The sequence below is a fragment of the Panthera leo genome, chromosome A1 (genome assembly GCF_018350215.1).
Source record: "Panthera leo isolate Ple1 chromosome A1, P.leo_Ple1_pat1.1, whole genome shotgun sequence".
Classification (NCBI taxonomy): Eukaryota; Metazoa; Chordata; class Mammalia; order Carnivora; family Felidae; genus Panthera; species Panthera leo.
In genome coordinates, this window is record NC_056679.1 from 173,494,255 (window position 1) to 173,515,779 (window position 21,525).

Below are 21,525 nucleotides of genomic sequence, written 5' to 3' on the forward strand. Positions count from 1 at the left end.
GTTTTGTTTTGTTTTTTTAAACCAAAACCAGGAGCCAGGCTGTGCCATGCCCCCTCCCTCAGCCGGCCCAGTCCGAACGCGGGCGTCGTGTGTCGTGATTGTGGCATGGAGAGTCCCCCACCCCCCGTGTGAGCGTGTCCTGGGTGGGCGGGCCCGGGCGCCTCCCCCCTTCGCGTGTCCACGAATAAAGCCAATCTGTCTGTAGCCGCCGCCGCATGGGCAAAGGCAGGGTTGGGAGGTGGGTGGGGGCGGCCGACCGGCTTCCAGGTCCCAGACTACAGGTCTGGCACCCTCAGCCCAGGTACAAGACTGACCACCTCGGGCCTCAGTTTCTCCATCTCCTATCTTCCCCTGGGATGACCTGGAGGGAGAGGGTCTACGCAGGCTGGGAACTGCTGTTGGCTAGGAGTGAAGGTGGCCTCAGGCGCCACCTGCTGGACCGTAAAGCTCCTGCTGGGGTGCAAGGCCAAGGGAAGGAAGCTGAGCCGCACGCAGCAGGGCAGGGTGGACGGGCTCACACCTCTCTGCACACTCAGAGTAGGGACGCGGATGATAACGCACGCGCAGACATGTGTACGGGTATCCTGGTCCTTGCGCGCCAGCCCGAGTGTACGCACCTTAGCAGGCGCGCACGAGCAGACACGCGTGCACACACACTGATCGGCACGTGCAGACTCGCGCGCGCACTCAGTCACACGCGCGCCGCAGAGGAGCCCTCGGAAACCAGCAGCGCGGGCACTGAAAGACCCCGCTTGGGCGGGAGCAGAGCGTTTACAGGTGCATCCCGCAGCGCACACCTGACTAACACAGAAAAACCCACCCAAGGGTAAGGGGAATGGCAGTTGCCCCAGAAGGAGGCAGAGCTCGGGCAACCGATGTTCTATCCCTCCTGGAAAGGCGTCTGAAGGTTTTCGGCTTCGGCTGAGGTGGGCGAAGGTACGCAGAAAGCTGGGAGGCCGGCCAGGAGCCCTGAGAGGATCAGGATCGGCTCTAGAGGGCCCCCAACACCGTCTAGGTGTGGGGAAGAAGGGGGCGGAGACGCCGTGGTGAGGCGCAAAGGCTCCGCCTCCGGCAGGGGAAGGCGCTGTTCTGATTGGCATAGAAGCGCCAGCTGAGGCTCCGCCCCCACCGGTGCAGCGCTGCGGCCTCTTTTGCCGCAGTGGCTCTCTAAACCTGGCTCGAACGGAGGCCCCGCCCCCGCCCTTGCCGAAGCCCCGCTTTGCTTTGCCGCAGGGGCCCCTAACCTGGTCTGCGCAAGACGTCACCCCCTTTTCTCCCGGATGCGACCTCCTTTCCGACTTTAGCCCTGCCTCGCCCTTTAGACCCCGGGGCTGGTAGGAGCTTGCTCTATTTAATCAACTCCTAGGTGTTAGCGCTTCGTCTTTCCCTGAGTCGTTGGGGCCTGGAGATGGTGCCAGGGCCGCGTAGGCCTTGAAAGCTGCAAGAGACCCGTCCGTTCGGGTCACCTTGGCCTGCAGTATGCGAGCCATGATTTCCGGAAGTAGGAGGCAGCTGGCAGACGTGTGCGTAGGGAGAACAAACCGGTGGGCTCAAGATTCTCTGATTCAACGTGTGGGTGCCAGGATCTCAGATCCCTTTTGACTGAATTAAGATACTATTTACAAACTCATAGTTTGCAGGGATTGCAGATCGTGGCCTTCACGTTAACCTTGGCCTGTGGAGATGTTTAATGTGCTGGCACAAGGTTTAAAGGTTTCTCATTTGATTCCAGTTAATGACAGTCCCTTTCCCTCCCTATTGTATTCATCTCATCCACTTCACTCATTTTAATGAACTACCTGGCTGGTAAAGAATGTAAGTTTGCCACCTCTTTTCCAGCTACCATCACCTGATCCCCATTTTTAGATGCTAAAATCAGGTACACCATCTGGCTTATGGGGAGGTTTATTCTTCCTTCCTGAGTGCCAAGCCACGCACCTGGTTTTCTGAACCTGGTTTTCTGCTCAGAGACCAATGTTGTCATCTGACAGGGTCACTTTAAATGCATTCCAGGCACAGGCCCAGATGCATCAGTGGAAGATACCAGCCCTGTGTCAGAGGGCAGTCCTGACTGTGGGTACACACGTGAGAGGACACCGCTGATGGGTTCCTCCCTTATGAAGGGATGGAACCATTTCTCAAGTGCCCAGTATGTCCCCAGCATCCAACACTTGTCTCCATTATTTTACTTGAAACCATCCTCAAGGATTCCTTGTTATTTTAAAGCCAAGTTTATGGATGAGAGAATGGAGGCCAGACAGGCAAAGTTACCTGTTCTAGGTCATATTTCTGGGAAGTGGCAAAGTCCACATTCAGCCCCAAGCCTGAGTCCAAAGCTCACCTCCTTTGGAATTTTCCAAAACGACTTTCTCTGGGGGAGACAAAAAAACACCAACAATAGGGAAACGTGGAGGCAGCCACAGAGCAGAAATAACAGACACTTGTGCAATTTCATGGAGCCCGAAGTGAGATGAAAGGGGTTGAGCTGTGTGGGCACACTTACCTATGTGATGCAGGTGTATCTGCGTCTACACGTGTACATGGATGTTGCTTGAGTGTGTCATGTGTGATTATTTAGTCATTCAACAATGCCTGCTCTGTTCTTAGAAGTGAGGGGCTGCAGGTCGATGCCTTGAGAGAGCTCACATCCTCTGGATCCACGAATACTTGGAATAAGATAATTTTGAGTTTTATGACAAACATAAAACAGAGTGATGTGATAGGATCTGACAAGGAGGGGTTGGTGACCAGTGTAAAATTGGGGTGGTCAAGTCAGGCATCTGAGGTGAGGTTAGAGCTGAAACCTTAATGAAAAGGAGGTTGGCATGGGAAGAGCTGGGGAGCAAGGGGCCACCTCTCTGTTGGCCAGCCCCGCCTCACCTGACCCACTCCTTCCCTTCCTTTGCCAGTGCTCTTTCTTCTACCTGGACAGTTCCACCTCTACCTGTTGAAATCCTTCCCTCCTCTGATCTTAGTCCGTAGCCCTCCAACCAGAAGTGATTTATTTCTCCTCATCACCCCTGTGCCACCCAGCTGTGCACAGAGAACCCACACCCCACACCGCACCCATATTAGCACTCAGAGGGTCTTTGCTGGCTGGCTAATCTGAAAATTGCCCTCTTCCCCCGATGAAGAGCTGGGGGCTGTCCTGGTGTTCCCACCATTCGCCTGTCTCCCTCCCGGTCTCCCCACCCCCATCCCTAGTAATGTGGTTCCACAGCTTTCTCTGGAACTTTATTTTTGTTTTCTCCCTTCCCTATTTATAGCTCTCTCCCCTCCGAACCATCCCTGCATCCATCCTGTTGCCTAGAAACTGGCTCTGGGCTGAGGGTGGGGGAAGGCCAGGCCCGAGCCCAGGCAGGGGGGAAGAAAGAGCTGTCACCCACTCCCCCTCTCAGCACCGCCCCCAGGCTCCCAGAAAGCCACTCCGCCCTCTGCCCAGCACCCACAGCTGTTTTATAAAAGATAAATCAAAATGTAAAAAAACAACAGCTTTTATGAAGTCCTTCACAGCCTCTAAAGGGCATGATGCGGGGCGCCTGGGTGGCGCAGTCGGTTAAGCGTCCGACTTCAGCCAGGTCACGATCTCGCGGTCCGTGAGTTCGAGCCCCGCGTGGGGCTCTGGGCTGATGGCTCGGAGCCTGGAGCCTGTTTCCGATTCTGTGTCTCCCTCTCTCTCTGCCCCTCCCCCGTTCATGCTCTGTCTCTCTCTGTCCCAAAAATAAGTAAAAAAACATTGAAAAAAAAAATTTAAAAAAAAAAAAAAAAAATAAAAAAAAAAATAAAGGGCATGATGCGTGTGATTTCATTTGTGCCTCTCAATAGCCTACCCTGCCAGAGGCCTGCACCCATTTCTTCAGATGAGGAAACTGAGGCTTTGGTAAGCAAAGGACCCACAGCTGAAGTCTTCTCAGTAGAAACTCCACAGCTCTGGATTTTTTAGACTTGGGATGTTGGCCTGAAACACTGAAAAGAAAAATTTTTAAGTATTAAAAAAATAACATGATCCATGAATTGCAGAGGGTAGAGAAAAATGTCATGATCCTGCTGCACACTAAGCAATCGATCATGCCTCTGCCATGACCTCCACAATGCCCCCTCCCAAGCCACTCCACCATGCCCCTTTCGATGCCCCAACAATGGTTTCACCATGCCTCCCCCCATGGGCCCACTATGCCACCTCGCAGTCCCCCTACCATGTTCCTACCATGCCCCACGATGCCCAGCTGTAGCTCATCTCTGGCCCTAACACTTATCTTCCACAGATTGGACCAGGAAGCCTGAGCTTGGCTCCTGGCTCTGTCATTTCACCAAGCGGGGTGACCCTGGATAGTTCGTGGAACCTCTTTGAGCTTCAGGGTGCTCAGCTCAAAAGTAAGGATACTAATTTCCACCGTGGCACTAATAAGAGAATTAAATGAGATACTGATGAAAAAGTGCTTTGCAGACTGTGGATTGCTGAAACATGTGAGTGATCAATTAGAATAATAAATATTGGGGCACCTGGGTGGCTCAGTCAATTAAGCATCCGACTTTAGCTCAGGTCATGATCTCATGCTTTGTGAGCTCAAGCCCTGCATTGGGATCTGTGCTGACAGCTCAGAGCCTGGAAACTGCTTCAGATTCTGTGTCTCCCTCTCTCTCTGACTCTCCTGCTTGCACTCTGACTCTCTCTCTCTCTCTCTCTCTCTCTCTCAAAAATAAACAAACATTAAAAACAATTTTTTTTAATTTAGAATAGTAAATAGTGTTATTGTTGTTATCATCAGGGCCAAGAGATGGGGCAGGGGAACCAAAGTGGGCCCTGGGATCAGAGAGGGAGCCCACAGCCTGTGTCCAGGAAGAAGGGCCTCTTTTCCTGGAAGAATGCAGGACAAGGGTGGAGACCACCTGAGAGCACCTGCAAACCACTGAGCAGTGGAGGACGGAGCCCCAGGTGCCTGATTCCTCTTTCTTTCTCAAGTGCCCCTGTTCCCTGTCCCTATCCCCTGCTTCCCCTTCTTCCTGTCCCCCATCCCAAGGCCCACTTCTGCCTTCAAAACAAGCTCTCTGGGCAGAATGGGGAAGAGGCCTGCCAAGGAGCAGCTGGGCCATGATTCAGCCTGAGTCACCCATCCAAATCCCAGGGCCGCCCCCAGCTGGGCCAGGGCCTGCAGCTGCCAGGGGAAGGGGGCTGGGCAGAGGGAGGGAGGGAGGGGCCTATGTGGGCAGTGGACTGTGCTCAGAGGTGCCTAGTCCAGGAGCTTTCATGAATATAGGGCAGTGCTGTGAGGGCCCGGGTGTGATGCATATGAAGAGGTGGGGTGGGGAGGTGACCCCATAGACATCTATTTGGGCTGACTGAAGAGGTAAGGTTTTCGTCTGTGTGTGTGTGTGTGTGTGTGTGCTTGCCTGCACATTCATGGGGTGTCACATGTATATCTGACTAAATGAAGAAGGGCTAATAGTGTGGGCAGAAGTTTGGCTCCCAGCTCTGTCACTTTCTAGCTGTGTGACCCTGGCAAGTTACTTAATCTCTCTGAACTTCTGTTTCCTCACTTATGAAATAGGAATAATAATATCAATCTGAGATGGTTTTCCTTAAGTGGTTTTTAAAATGTTTATTTATTGGGGCACCTGGGTAACTCAGTCAGTTAAGCATCCAACATCTGACTTCGGCTCACGTCATGATTTCATGGTTCGTGAGTTGGAGCCCCGTATCAGGCTCTCTGCTGTCAGTGCAGAGCCCGCTTCAGATCCTCTCTGCCCCTCTCCTGCTCATGTTCTCTCTCTCTCTCTCTCTCTCTCTCTCTCTCTCTCTCTCTCCCTCCAAAAATAAATAAACATTAAAAAAATAAAATGTTTATTTATTTTGAGAGAGAGAGAGAGAGAGAGCATGGGCGCAAGTGGTGGGGGTAGAGAGAGAGAGAGAAAGACAATCCCAAGTAGGCTCTGCACTGTCAGCGCAGAGCCCAACACGGGGCTCAATCTCACAAACCGTGAAATCATGACCAAACCCAAAATCAAGAGTCAGATGCCTAACCAACTAAGCCGCCCAGCACCCCCACTTAAGTATTAAACGTAATAAGATGATGACTGTAAAACATTTAGGCAGCCAGTGAATGGTACAATACTACCACCACCATCATCATCTAGAGTATATTGGATTATACAGTGCTTGCATGAGGATGGACACGTATCTGAGTGTTTGTATTCCTGTGTGTCTGTACAAGCCCAGGTGGGTAGGGGGTCTGGATGAGTGTTTCTTAAAGGACTGAGTGAATGTGTAGTGTATGTGTGTGTGTGTGTGTGTGTGTGTGTGTGTGTGTGTCTGAAGCAAAGATAAGAACTCTTCAGAAAGTGGGTTTATATGGCACTGTCTGCCATATGATCCACCCCCTTCCCCCCCCCCCCATATCACACCTTCCCCAGAGGCCATGATTTGCTGAAATTCAGCCTAGACCACGACGAGCGCTCAGGCAAAGGAACTGAGAAACTGCGGATGCTGCTGTATTGGGAATCTCACTTTCTCGAAAGCCTTTAGCCTCAAGCAGATCTGGAATAGGCGTGAAAGGGGGACTGTGTTTGATGGAGTGGCTATGAACATGAGAGAGCACGAGGGGTACGTGTGTGTGCGCGCATGGAGTTGGGGGTTGGCTGCCGTCTCTGCTCTGGTACAGGCTGCTTGTCTCCATGGCGCCTGTTGCCACACACGCTTGCTTTTCAGAAAGTCACTGGGATTGTTTATTCCGCCCCCAGCCTGGGCGCCAGCCAAGGAGCTGCAGGCACTTGTTTATCTTCTGGTGCGTACGAGCGTGTGTGGCTTCCCAGCAGCAAACCAACCCGAGGTACGTGCGCACACACACTCACACGGGTGTGGTGACCATGTTAGTTTTTACAGGATGAGCCCAAACCCCAGGATGAGTCATAACCCAGGCCCAGGCAGATTCACTCCACATAGGGATGAAGATGACCCCTCAGCAGCTCTAGGTAGACAACACACCAATTTAGCAGCCCCCAAAGCTCCAGGCAAATGTGAGAGCCAGTTGCTCTGGCTGTGGTCCCTGTGCTCTGGCCCCAACCCCAGAACTAATCACTGTGCAGTGGTTGGCCAGGCCTAGGTCACTGCCCACTCCTAAAGCTGGCAGTGAGGCCCGTCCTACCCCACCACATGGGCTGGAGCGGGAAGGTGGTTCCCCAACGCAAATGGAGGTGCTGTGGTCAGAAAAGGGTGCACAGAGCTGGGCCTGCCATAACCCTCGCATCTACCAGGAGTGTTACACTATGCTTAGTGCTTGGTGGTTTTATTTCTCCCTATATCCTCTTCAGACGTCTGAGAGCTGAGGTACATAGGATGATGTTGAGGCTCAGACAGACTTCAATCAAGGCTACATAGCTAGTAGCCGTCAGAGTCAGGATCTGAACCCACACTGCCTACTTCTATGCGCTTTTTGAGCTCTCACTCTGTCTTAGCAAGTGTTTTATTTTGTTGTCTGGAAATTTTCATTTTTAAGCATGTTTATATCAATAAGTTTGCATGGAACAAAAGTGGTTGGAGAGTGTGACAAAGGGCACAGGTGGAAAGAGGCCCTGACTGTGCCCATGTAGCAGACACAGCTGGATCTCTGACCACATGCCTTCAGATGCCCTTACAATTTCTGTACCCGCCAGCTAGACTCCCAACAGGTGGTACCTGAATCTTTGTCAAAAATCTGCCCCTGGGTTTTGGAACCCACTTTATCCACATGTACTGTGGGCCAGAAGTGCCTGGGAATTAACACACAGCTCCACGGGTGGGCCCTTCATCAATGTCTGCCAGGTGCTGGGATATAAATACACCAGCTCCTCTGCCTTCAGCCACAGGAATTCTGAGGTGTACATTTACCCCATTTTCTAAAACTTCCTGTAGGATTAAGCTTCAGCCACCCACTGGGGTAGCTGGCTTAATAACCACCTCTTATTGGATGCCTTCCCCTCCTGGGTCACCTTTCCACTGCCCTGCTGGTGTCCCTACACCTCCCCAATAAACCACATTCCCTCATTCTTCATCTCAGGGTCTGTGAGCTGCCCCAGGACTCTGGATCCCATCCTCTTCTTCCATCCTGAGCATCTGGGCCTAGTCATTATGCTCTCCCTTCCTGGCATCTTTCCTTTCCCTCACTACTGGCCTCTCTCATCAGAATTCAAATGCCTCCAAATCTCCTCAACTTAACCTCCTATCCCACTCTAGAGATTATGATATTGCCTGTCTCCCTTCAAGCCCAAATTTTCTGAGAGAGTCATCTACTTGCTCTCTCTACTTCTTTACTCCAATTTATACATCAATTCCCCCACCCCAAGTCTGCCTTCCACCCCCACCGCTCCACTCACTGTGCTTTCATTAAATTTCCATTACCCTCTTTGCAAGTCCAGAGATCGCCTCTCAGGCTATATCTTGTCTTCCTGATACAGTTGACCGTACCTTCCTTCTGTAACATTCTCTTCCCTTAGCTTCTGAGACATCATTATCCTGAGTTTCTTCTGGTTTATCAGACTACTATTTCTCATTTTTCTTTGCAGTCTTTTCCTAGCTGGTACCTTAATGTTGGCATTCCTCAGGGTGGATGTGGGGCCCTTGTCTCACCTTATTTGGTCTATACCCTTCCTTCACATACTGACACCCCTCTTGTGACTTCCGTCACCAGAAACCTGGTCTGTTTCCAGCCTGGACTACTCCAGATCTCAGGTTTGGATTCAGATGTCTCAGCACGGCCACCCCACATTCTTTCCCAGGGCTCATCGGGTATCTGTCCTCCATCCAGTCATCTCTGCAAGGCGGAACTTCAGAGAAGCAGCAGAATCCTCTCTCCCCTCACAGCCACAACCATCCATGACCAAGGCCTATTGGCTTTACCCCTAAATAGGTATCAAACCTGTCCCCTCATCCATCCCAACAAGCAGTGCCATGGTTCAGGCATCATCATCTCTCACGTGGACAACTTCACGGCTTCCTCACTCATGCCCTGGTTCTACTCCTATCCACCCTCACCCTGCCCCAGGGGGGACTTTTTAGGTCACAGGTTGGTTCTTGGCACTTTTCGTGTTTTATAAACCTCCCCAAGACTCGATGTCTTCATCCGTATCATGGGGCTGATAATGTTTACCTGGAAGGATTGTAGAGGGAATAAAATGAAACGATGGATGTAGAATAGGGTTTGTAAACTGTGAAACGAAGTGCTTTTGTGGGCATGAATGAGCAATTTTCAGGGCCTGAAACGTTAGGAAGCAGCCCTTGTGTGGTTGTTGTCCGTGGTGCTGAACACTGGTCCTGTACCCTGAGGTTTTCTGCTTCTCCGGGATGTTGGCTGAAAACGCCGGTTGGATAGACCTTCTTCTTTTAGCATCTGGATTTTAAAAATGATTTTAAAAAAGATAACGGTGATTTACGGTTCACTAGGTAAGCGGGAGGAATAGAAACTAGGGGTTTAGTGTGAGGTTTCAGGAGTTAGCTCTGCCATTAACTAGGTGTGTGAACCCAGACAATTAACCCATCACTATCTCAGGCTTCTTATCTGAAAAATGGGAATATAATATATAAATATTGTTCCTAAGTGATTGGAAATTGAAATTATATGACACCTGTAACAAAAACTTAGAACGGTGTCTACTCCTAAATAAGCGTTACATTAATGTTAGTTGTCACCATTTTTAATAGGTGGTTTCAAGGTGCAGGTGAGAAGGTTTTATCACCTCTCGGCAATTGCAGAATTATTTGTTCTCCTCTGGGAAGTCAAAGAGGAGGGGACTATCTCCTCTTTCTGAGGAGAAACGTCAAGAAGGCCTCATGTCCTTGGCAATTCATATTCATCTGGAAGCCCCTGAACAGCTACTTCAGGTTCCTTCATCTTTCCAAGACTACTGTGAGATGATTAATGTTGGTCCCATTTTATAGATTGGGAAACTGAGGCTCAAAAAGGTGAAACTTGCTCAAGGGTACCCAGAGGGAAGAGAACCGAGCTTGCACAGACCAGAGAGTGGGCGGGCACTCTGGCTGGGGAGGCCCGTAGCGAGGGAATCAAGGCGCCTCCCTCCGACCCTACTCGTGTAGCCTCAACTCGTGGGAGCGTGGGCGGCGGCGAGACAAAGGGGCAGGGGCGGGGCGCGGTGCGGGGAGAGACGGCCGGAAGTGCGGCCAAGGCGGAGGCGGGAAATTTCCGCGCAGGTGGATTTCGGAGATCGCGCCGACCCGGGTCCCTTTCCAGGCGCTGCGTGTCTTTGGACAAATGGCTTTCCCTCTCTGAGTCCCAATTTCCTCCTCGGTAATACAAGTAGAGGGTGTTCGCGGGGCTGGATTGAGTGAAACCTGACGAGCAGCGCGCCCCGCCCTCAATACGCGCGGCAAATGGACAGTCGCTCCGCCCCTCAGTCTCCCTGTCTGTGAAATGGGAACCCGGTCGAGAGGGGCGGGGAACCCAGGAGCCCGGGAACCTCGGTGAGGAGCGAGGGGCTAAGGGTGCCCCTCCCTCTCTCCGGCCTCCGAGTCCTCGCCGGCACCGCCCCCTCCCGGCTTCGGAGACCGCTAGTCGGCCAGCGCGCATGCCCGGGGCGGGGCGCTGGGCGGGAGCGCGGAGCCGGCGCGGGGGACGGCGGCGCGGAGTCCGCGGGTCCGCCCGCCAGCCCCGCCGGAGGCAGCCGAGGCCGCTCGGGCGGCGGCGGCAGCGGCAGCGGCAGCGGCAGCGGCAGCGGCTGGAGCTGGAGTGCAGCGCGCCAAGGAGACGAGCGGTGGCACAGCAGGGTAGGTGCCGAGCCCGCACCTGCTGCCCGCTATGGGCGGGCGGCAGCGACCCCATTCCTCTGCCCGCGGCCGCCCCAGAGCCGCTGTCCAGGGTCCTGGAACCACCTGGGTGGCGGGGCTCGCGCACCGTGCGAGGCGTGTGCCCAGCGTGCGCCGGTGTGTGTGTGCGCGCGCGGCCGGGGGCGGCGGGTGTCCATTTCCAGGCTCCTCGCAGGGGTGGGGCGGGGCGGGGGCGGGTCCCGCAGCCTGGGGCCCGGCGCTCTAGGGACCTTGAGGGCCAACCCTCCCTGTGTGTAGGACCCGGACCCTGCGCCCGGCCTCGCCGCGTGCGGCCGCATTGTTCGACAGGGTTGTGCGGGAGGGGGCGCTTCCCGCCACCGCGGGGAAGGGGGTCCACCCGCGTTGATTCATATGCCCCCTGGAGCGAGCTCTGTGCTCGAGTGGCTCCACTGAAACCACCGGCACTACTGAGCACACTCGCTGTCGCACACTCAGTATGGCATACACTCTGGGGCACCATCACACACCCCATTACACAGTCACCGCGTTCATACATGGGCATCCCACTCCCGGGTGAGGCCACGATCTTCTCTCTCTCTCTCTCTCTCTCTCTCACACACACACACACACACACACACACACACACACACTATGGCCCTTGGTCATTCCATCCTACTCATACACACGGCCACCTGTGCACCCACCCAGTACACTAAGTGGGAGCCTTGCGTATATACCCAGGCATAGCTACGCATTCACACCAGCCATTGCCTATCACAGAACACCCAACTCAACAATAGTCCCTTATCACAACACACTCACAGCCACCCTGCTCTGACCTGCTTCTGCCCATTCTCATTTGCTCATGGTATCCCTCACGTACACCTAGACCCTGGAGTAGGCTGTGCACACACTCCCTCTCCCACACTCTCCATATCTTAGCTTGCTGCCCATCCCCTGCACTCACTCAGCCCAAGTATGTGCACCCCTGATTGTCCACTCTTGCCCTCTTGTGGATGAACGGATGGATGGTCTGGGTCCATTTCTGGAAAAAGGTATGGCTATCACCCTTTGCTAGACTCTTTCTCCCTTACGGCCCTAGGCAGGAAGCTTTGCTGCTCCAAGGATACTAGGAGACAAGGGGCGGAGAGGGTGAGGGGCAGCAGACCCAGATTGTCAGACACACACACAGGCATACACTCACACCTTCTGGAGTACTGCAAGCCTTTGTTGGTCTCATCACCATGGGAGGAGGTGTTTGCAGGTGCCTGGCAGCCCTTGCTTCATATAGAGAAGAAGGAACGGACTGGCCAGGTCTCTGGGCTGGAAGAAGAATTCACAGGGGCTCTCCTGCCCAAGCACCTGTGCCTACAGCCAGGCCAGCTCTCCATGAGTGAGACCCTGAGGCCATGTGGCCACACGTGTGTACACCCACAGGGTCCAAGTGGCCCCCACAAGACATAAATACATAGGCCATTCTGCACATACAAGTTGCATGTATACACACGCAAGCTTTTCTTGAGCAGAATGCAGGAGCCAGGTCCTGCCTCTCCAGGCTGGCTTAAGCTGGCATAGACATCCATAAGCAGTCTGCATGCTCCTCTGCATGCGAGGTGAGCTGGCCCACACACCTAGGGAATCATTTCAACCTTCTACCTCAGTCAGGCCACATAAGTGTGCAGGCTTATCTGCTCATCTTGGTGGGCGTGTGTCTGTTGGGACATGCTTCCTCAGGTCCAAGGGATCAGGAGGACCCTTGGCCTGACCCCAAAAAGCAGAAAGGGACTTTAAGAGTCAAGCGTCAGTGTCCAAAATCTTAGCTGATACAAGCAGGAAGAACCCAGGATTTGGGTTGAGACACAACAGGCTCTGAACCACAGCCCCCGGCACCAGCTGTGTGCCCTTGGTCAAGTCTTTTTTCCCTTTGACTTCAGTGTCTTCATCTGTGAAATGGGATGATAATGCCCCCCCACCCCCCGCCATGAGATCGTTGTGGAGTCTAGATGACAAAATAAGCCTGAGAGTGCTGGGCCCAGGGCTGAGCACACAGTGGGGAAAGTGATGGAGCTGGGTTCCAGTGAGAGGGTAGGGCATAAGGAGGGGGTTAGGGACCTGGGCTGCCTCTTGGAGAAGTGGCTTGAGGATACTGAGGCTCCATCAAGAGCCAGGAAGCACCCGGTAGAACTGTGAGCAGCAGAGCCTCTGAGAATGGTGTCTTGGCAGATCTTAAACCCAGGGCTGGGCCAGCGATTCTAGATATAACTACATCCCTTCCCCCATTTCACAGACTGAGGCCCAGACTGGAAATATTCACTCAAATTCATGGAGCAAGTCAGTGACCAAACTGGCACCTGACGCCACATCTTTCTAATGCCCTGACCAGGCTCTTTGTCCCTACCCCAGACCTTCTAGCATGTCAGAAAACAGCAAGCTGGGAACTGAGAAGCCAAACTCTTCCGGGGGTGGGGGGGCGGGTGGCGCTTTCAGAAGAGGCGTGTTACCCACTGGGCCATGCCTGCCTCTCAGTGTCCACTTCTGGAAAATAAGAACACAACACCTGCCTAGAAGGTGTATGGGGCCTGCGCATAGTAAACATACTACAGGCTTGATGTGTGTGAGGTCATCTCCCACCCTTCTCAGCATCTAGGTCAAGTGTCAAAAGTCAGGTGGCTAGAGGCCAAGGGGATAGCCTACATGAGAAGCTGGCTACAAGAAAAACCTTCAATGATCAATAGTAATGGGCAGCCAGCTTCAGTGCCCAGGACCCCATAGGGAAGGGTGGAGATTGTGGCTCGTTGGAGAGTGCACCCCCATCCAAGAAGGCAGCCACTGCTTGGCTCCAGCTGACTGTTGGCATGCAGGAAGCATGCTCAGATTGCCAAATTCTAGTTTTCTAAGAGAATCTGGAAATCTGATTTTGCACATGAAATCTTACAATTTTCAAATGTCGACCAGTTAATTCCTTTAAAAATTTCTTCTTAGCACTCTGGGTCAAACAAGCAGGTCTGAGGGCGAGATTTTGCCAGTTTGTGCCCCTGCTGTAGCCACCTCCCTCCCCCCGCCCCATCCCCTGCCCCCTCCTGGGAGCACAGCTGGGCTCTGACAGGCTGAGTAGATAAAAACAGGCCTTCCATGTACACAGCCCAGCCCCAAAGTGAGCAGAGCCCCACACGCCCCTCATCTTCTCTAATCCTCACAACAGCCCTGTGGGAGCAGGGGAGGCCTTGTCAGGGTCCCCAGTGAGGAGAAGGGACATGCCTGTGCTCATAGAGTTGCTAAGTAGGGAACTGCTTCCTTCTGCTCCCCTTCGAACTTCACTCCAGCCGCTCCAGACTTTGTATGGCTACTTCAGATGCTGCCCCCAAACCAAGTGCCCCACTGTTGTCTACAAGATGGCCCCTACCCCAGGGTCCCCATTTTGGTGATGACCCTCCTCCGCCCAAGTCCCATAAGCCCAAAGTCTGGGGGACACAGTGGTGAATGGTCTCAGCTGCGTCCCCATTCAGGGACTCGAGGTCTAAGCAGGGACCTAGAGGTATAAACGGCACATAACGTGTGTCTGGCTAGGGGAAGAAGAAGAGGCCATAGGAACTCCAAGGAAGCTAGTGGACAAAGAAAGCTCACTGGAGGAGGAGGTGTTTGAACGGGGGCCTGAAGGTTTAATGAGAGCCAGGCAAGAAGGTGTGCAGAGGCTGAGATGCGAGAGACTGTGAAGCCATGGATAAGCCCAGAGAGGTCGTGGTGCATGTGTGTGTGTTTGTATGCACTTTGGGGAAGTGCATACTGAAAGATAAAGCTTAGTGGGTTAGTAACTACACAGGGGCTTGGAAGCACATTATAGAATTGGACTCAACCCTAAAAGTAATAGGGAGTCACTAAGGTTTCTTTTTTTCCCCCATTTTTAAAAAGAGTGATATGTGCACACATAACCAAAATGTCATGAATCACAAAGGGGCATAGCAAAGAAAGAAAGAAAGAAAGAAAGAAAGAAAGAAAGAAAGAAAAAGAAAAAGAAAGAAGGAAAGAAAGAAAAGAAAAAAAAGAGTCTCTTCCACCTCTGGATCCCTGGTCTCACTTCCCAGAGGCAATTGCTACTAAATTTCATGGGTTTCCTTCCAGAAATTTTCTTTTTATAAATAAACCCATATATGTGTATCTGACCCTTTTTGTATCTGCATGCATGGGGTCCCACTAGCCAGGCTGTCCCTGGATTTTTTCACTTAATTTATCTTGGGCATCCTTCCTCATCACTCCGTACACTCTGACAGCTGTGGGGGCTCCGTGTGGCTGTCTCATATTTCATGAATTAGCTTCTTGGTTTTCTTCTCGTCACCAACCGTGTTCTCTTGCACCCTCGGTGCACCACCGATCCTTCCTCATGACCATGCCTGGAGGTGGGCTTGCTGACCTAAATGCCAAGTGCACTGTAAACTTTGATGGGAATTGACAAATATCTTCCAAAAAGATTACAACCAGTTTACTTTCCCAGCAAGAACAAAGATGGGTTGGAGCCAATGAGCGGCATAGTTGGACCAACATATTAGAAAGATCATTCAGTCCTTCATTTAACAAATATTCATAGGGAGCTACTTGCTTACTCTATGCCAATCATTGTTCTCGACCCTGAGGGTATATCCATAAACATGACAACGTTCCCATCCTCCTGGAGCTGACATTTTAATGGGAGAGACAAACCACAAGTAATAAACAACTGTATGTAATATGTCAGATGGTGACAGGTACTGTGAAGAAAACTGAGCAAGACAAGGGCGACGGAGAGTGCCACAGTGCTGGGGACTATGGGTCAGGGAAGGTCCCAGGAAGGCGACCATGAAGATATTGGGAGAGAAGCCCTTCCAGGCAGAGGAAACAGCCAGTGCAAAAGCCCCAAGGCAGCGGGTGTCCAACGATCAGCAAGGCAGCCGGTGTGGCTGAAGCAGCATAATTGAAAGTAGTAGGGGGGGCGCCTGGGTGGCTCAGTCAGTTGAGCATCCAACTCTTCATTTTGGCTCAGGTCATGATCTCACGGTTTCGTGACTTTGGGCCCCACATCGGGGTCTGTGCTGGCAGCTCGGAGCTTGCTTGGAATTCTCTTTCTCTCTTCTTCTTCTTTCTCTGCCCCGCCCTCGCTCATGCTTGCTCTGTCTTCTCAAAATAAATTAAAACTTTTAAAAATTAAGAAAAAAAAAGTAGTAGGAGACAAGGCCAAGATCAGTGATGGGGCCAGAAGATGCAGGGACATGTAAGGAGTTTACTTTTACTTCACACAGGATGGGGAGACACTACATGGTTCTGAGCAGAAGAGGGATGATCTGCCTTGGATCTTGCTAAGATCCCTCCAGCTGCTGTGTTGAGAATGAACTGTTCGGAGCAAAGGAAAAAGCCAGGATAATCCAGGTGGGAGATAGTGTGAGTTTAGCTTAGGAGATATTCTGGATATATTCTGAAGGGAGATCCATTATGTTTTGCTGATGGATGGGATGTGGGGTGTGTGAGAAAAGTCAAGGGTGACTCTAGGGCTTTTGGCCCGAGCATTAGTGAGGTGGCTTTGGGAGAGATGGCAGGCAGAGCAGGTTTGGGGGGAACCCAGTGCCCTGCTCACTCTGGCTGCTGATATGTAGTGGGATGGAGTTGCTCACAGATCCAGCTGCCTGCCAGATCCTCTCCCTGGATGTCCCCCAGACACCACACGCTCAGCTTGTCTAAAACACAACTCTGTTTTCCCCCAGATCTCCTGCCTCACACACACACCCCCACCCTGGCCAGAATCCTGAGGGTCGCCCCTACTGTCACCTCCTACAGCTGGCTGGCTCTTGTCAGTTTTCCCCAAGATTGCTCAATTCTGCCAACTCTCTATCCCTGGGACCTTTACTGTACCAGCTCTCATCTAGATTATTGCAGAGAAGGGCTGGGTGGAATGAATGAAGAATTGGAAGGATGAGAGATTAAAGAATGATTGGCTAACCCCTCTCCTCCAGCCTCCACCCCAGAGAAGTCTTTGAAAGCACACATTTCAGACTATGTCCCTCAACGATAAACCATTCACGTCTCCCCAGGGCCTACACAGACCCAAACTGGTGGGCTACAGACGTGTTTTGTTTGACCCACATAGTGTTGTTTTTCTTTTTTAACCTTGAATTAGGGTATTTTACGTTAAACTTCTGGATTTCCTGCTGCTCACTGATACTACCAGGATGTACTTCTCCAAAGCAGTCCTTGGCTGGTGGAGTAGTGGCCCCCACTTCAGACAGGGCATGCACTCTCTGGTTTGTCCCTTTCCCCACCATTTCCTATTGTTTTCTACCCAGCCTGCTCCCCTCACTTAAATTACCTGCCTGGCCCCTATGGCATCAGAGTTTGTGACTCATGGTCTGGAAGACAAAAGCGTAACTTCTAGGTAGCATGCTGCACGGGGTGGGCTGACGAGGTAGATGAAGGGTGCATGCTGCATGGGTGATGGTAGATAAGCTGAAAAGTTAGTTGCGAAGGGCCTTGAATGCCATTTTAAGAAGTCTGACCTTTATCCAGAGGGCCACTGGGAGCAGAGAAGCAGGGGAGTGATATGGTGGGACAGGAGTGGACCAGATGGGGGCAGAGAACCCAGAGGAGGCCCAGCTGCAGAAGACAGGTGGGAAGGAGAATATAGAGACTCCTCCCCACTAGGTCGTCCTGAGTCTGAGTCTGTTTTCTCTGTGTTTCAGAACCAGATAGCAGCCTGGGGCACAGGTATGGTCACGAGGGCAGTTGGGCAGTGCTGAAGACCCAGCCTGGCTCCAGCTTCTTTGAAAGAACTCCAGCCCCCCAGCACCTCAGCCCACAGCCCTCCGCTGCCCACAGGATGGGAGCCTGGGGGCTGGGAACCCAGCCATGAGGGACTCCTGCCCCTCCCAGCAAAAGGCCAGCCCTGCACTCCTGAGGCACACCCCTACCCAAAGCCCAGGCATGGACTCTAGACACAGCAGCCCCATTGGGGCTGGGGAAGGGGCCTCCTGTTCTGAGGGCCCTGGCAGGAGCTTGGCCTGCCCCTCCCTGACCTGCATCCCTCCCCAGGAGGCAGCCACCAAGGAGACATTGGGGGCACATGGAGCCTTGATCTCAGGGACACAAGAAACCACCTTCTCTGGGAAGCCAGACCCTGTGTCCTCAGTGAACACTGATCTCTCATCCTTGGAGAATAGAAATCCTGTGTTTTTAGAGAAGGTGGATTCCAAGTCTTCAAAGCAGGCAGATTCCACTTCCATGGGAGAGGAAGATGCTGGGCCCTTGAGAAAGGCAGAATCCATGTTTATAGTAAAAACAGAGCCCGCAGTCTTGGGAAAAGGGGATCCTGTGGCTCCTAGAAGGATGGATCCTGTGACCCCAAGAAAGGAGGATCCTGGATCCTTGGGAAAGGTAGATCCTGTGTGTTCTGACAAGGTGGATACAGTGTCCCCAGGGCAGGAGGATCCTGCATCTGCTACCAAAGTGGATCCTGAGTTCCCAAGAAAGGAGGAGCCCAGGTATTCAGGAAAAGAGCTTCCTGTGGCCTCAAAAGAGGTGGCTTCTGCATCTGTGAGAAAGGCAGATCTTGTGTCCTTGAGAAAGAGGGATCCTGGGCCCTCAAGAAAGATGGATCCTGTGTCCTTGCTAAACGCAGATTCTGCATCTTCAGAAAAGACAGATCCTGGGTCTTTGGGAACACTGACTCCAGGGTCATCAGGCAAAACTGAGCCTGTATCCCCTGGAATAGTAGCTCTGGGGTCTTCAGGAAGGATGGATCCTACTCGCTTGGGGATGACAGATCCTGCATCTATGGGAAATACAGAAATTGTGTCCCCCACAAAAGAGGACCCTCAGTTCCTGGGGAAGGTGGGTCCTGCCTCCTCAGGAAAGGAAGATTCCATGTCGACGAGAGTGATAAAAACTATGTCTGCTGGGCAGATGGGTCCTGTATTTTCAGGAAAGATGGAACCTGCATCTTTGAAAAATATGGATCCTGTGTGTTCAGGCAGGGTGGGACCGGTTTCTTTGGGGAAGGTGGAGCCTGTGTCCTCAGGAAAGCCAGAGCCCTTGTCTCCCGGGCAGGCAGAGCCAATGTCCATGGGAAAGACAGAGACCGTATCATCACAAAAGGAGGACTCAGTATCCTCCACAAAGGTGGACCCCATTTCTCTGGGAAATACAAAAACAGCATCTTCTGGAAAAGTGAACCCTGAATTGAAAGGAAGAATAGACCCAGTGCCCTCAGGTCCAGAGACTCCCAAATTCGTGGGGACAGCAGGACTCTCATCCTCTGTAAAAGGCGAGGCAGTGACTGGGGGGAAGCAGATCCACTGTCCTCAGAGAAGGCAGGTCCTATGGCCTCTGGAATGGTGGGTCCCACAGCCTCAGGGAAGGCTGATCCCCTGGCCTTGGGCAAGGCAGACACTGTGAACAGAGGGAAGGCAGAAACTATTCCCCCTGGGGAACTGGACTCCGTGTCTTCAGGAAAAGTGGACCCCATGACTCTAGAAAAAACTGTCCTGGCATCCTTGGGAAAAGCAGAAACTGTGCCAGAGGAAAAGGTGGATCCTGTGCCTCCAGAAAAGGGGAATCCTATGAACTCTGTGAAGGTGGATCCCCGGGCCTCGGGGAAGGCAGAACCCAAGTCTGAGGGCAAAGCAGAAACAAAGCCCCTTGGGCAGGAGGGCCCTGCGGAAAAAGCAGAGGCTGCATCTCTGCAGAAGGAAAAGCCACTGGCTTTGGAGAAAGGGGAGCCGGAATCCTCAGGAAAAGCAGACCCTATTGCCTCTGGGAAAGTGGAGCCTGCGGTCCTGGGGAAGGCCGACGCTCCAAGCAAAGCAGAGCCCTCATCCTCCGGGAAGTTGGGCTCCCTGCCTCTGGAGAAGGCGGAGGCCTCCTCTTCCAGGCAGTCAGATGGCAAACCCTGCGGCCCAGGCGCTTCTCCCGCGGGTGCCGGTAGCGGCGGAGGCCTCCTGGAGCCAGCGCCAGCGCCTAGCACAGCGGTCTCCAGCCCAGGCCAGAAAGACCCGATGGTCGCTGGGACCGAGAGAAGCCCCGGCCCAGAGGCCGCAGGGCCCCCGGTGGGGCCACGGACTCGCGACAACTTCACTAAGGCGCCGTCGTGGGAGGCCAGCGTCCCGCCGCCGCGCGAGGACGCGGGCACGCAGGCGGGCGCACAGGCCTGCGTGTCGGTGGCCGTGAGCCCCATGTCTCCGCAGGACGGCGCGGGCGGCCCGGCCTTCAGCTTCCAGGCGGCGCCTCGCGCGCCCAGCCCCGCGCCCAGGCCGCCCTCGCGCCGGGACGCGGGCCTGCAGGTGTCGCTGGGCGCCGCCGAGACGCGCTCGGTGGCCACCGGGCCCATGACGCCGCAGGCAGCCGCGCCGCCCGCCGCGCCGCCCGCCTTCCCCGAAGTGCGGGTGCGGCCCGGCTCCGCACTGGCAGCCGCCGTGGCGCCCCAGGAGGCGGCCGAGCCCGTGCGCGACGTGAGCTGGGACGAAAAGGGCATGACGTGGGAGGTGTACGGCGCCGCCATGGAGGTGGAGGTGCTGGGCATGGCCATCCAGAAGCATCTGGAGCGACAGATCGAGGAGCACGGCCGCCAAGGGGCGCCCGCGCCGCCGCCCGCCGCCCGTCCGGGTCCCGGCCGTGCGGGCTCCGTGCGCGCCGCGCCCCCAGAGGGTCCCGCCAAGCGCCCGCCTGGCCTCTTCCGCGCGCTGCTGCAGAGTGTGCGCCGCCCGCGGTGCTGCTCCCGAGCCGGACCCACGGCCGAGTGATCTCCTCCCCTTTCGTACGCCCGGGTTTCCAACCTTTTCAGGTTCCCTTCTTGACCCCAAGCTCCTAGAAGGGATCCCTTAGACGGGCGGGAGGCCCCCGAGGGGTGGGCAGCCTCTAGGGCCTTCTCATCCTTTTCTTTCCAGCCTCCTCCCCCGCCAGCCACACAAATGAACCCTCACTACCCAGCCCCCTCGTGGTCATGAGACCACGAACCCAGCCCTGACACCCACCCTCCTGTCCCCTTACAGCTCTCAGCTCCACTCCCTCCGGGTCACGCTGGGTGACCTCGGGGCCCTGCTCAGCAGGCCCAGCCCTGAGAGCTGAGGCAGGCTCCTGAGATGTCCAGATTGGTAGGCTGAAGTCATCAGTGGCCGCCCAGTCCCCAGAACAGGAGAGACTGTACAAAAGCTCCAAGTGTGCAAGGATTGGTGTGTGAGATCCCTGAGTGTGCAAGGCTCCAAATGTGAGGCCCCTGGAAGAGCGTGAGTGTGTGTCCATGCAGTGGGCTGGCCCCCATGGCCCCGGGCATGTCTTGCATGCTGGTAGTCATCCCCAATTCCTGTCTCCCTTTCACCTGGCCCCATCCCCAGCCCTATCTCCACCCTCACTGGACACTTGTTCACAATTCCTGACAGGGGGAAGGCAGCTGCAGGGGTGCCCCCGGGGGGCACAGTTCTAAGAGTCTCAGAAAGGTCAGAGGCTCTCAGACAGGTCTGGGAATCACAGACAGAAGCTCATGGAAGGTCTTGGGTCCCAGGCAGCCTGACAGCTGGTCTTGGGTATTGGGGGCAGGACGGAGAGCTCATTCTACCATCCCAGTTGTCCTCTCAAGGCTGCCCTCTCCCCCTCGTCCCCCCTGTGCTGTGAGCCCCACGAGTCCCTTGTGATCACTCAATACCCGTTTCCCCCCACCCCTCCAGCCACAGTTTTTGGCTACAAACTGTCACAATATACATTGGTAATAAAAATTTCCCCCAACTGTTGTCAGCTGTGATTGGCTACAGGCAGAAGGGGGG

General features: G+C 53.9%; 1 protein-coding gene across 1 annotated transcript; it reads left to right on the plus strand.

The window, feature by feature from the left end:
• Positions 1-16,085: 16,085 nt before the first annotated feature.
• GPRIN1 (G protein regulated inducer of neurite outgrowth 1) lies at positions 16,086-21,481 on the plus strand. The gene is given in 3 exon segments (XM_042907172.1): positions 16,086-16,150; positions 17,455-19,052; positions 19,055-21,481. Coding segments are annotated over 2 exon segments (2,886 nt in total). The 5' UTR covers positions 16,086-16,150; positions 17,455-17,620; the 3' UTR covers positions 20,509-21,481.
• Positions 21,482-21,525: the final 44 nt, after the last annotated feature.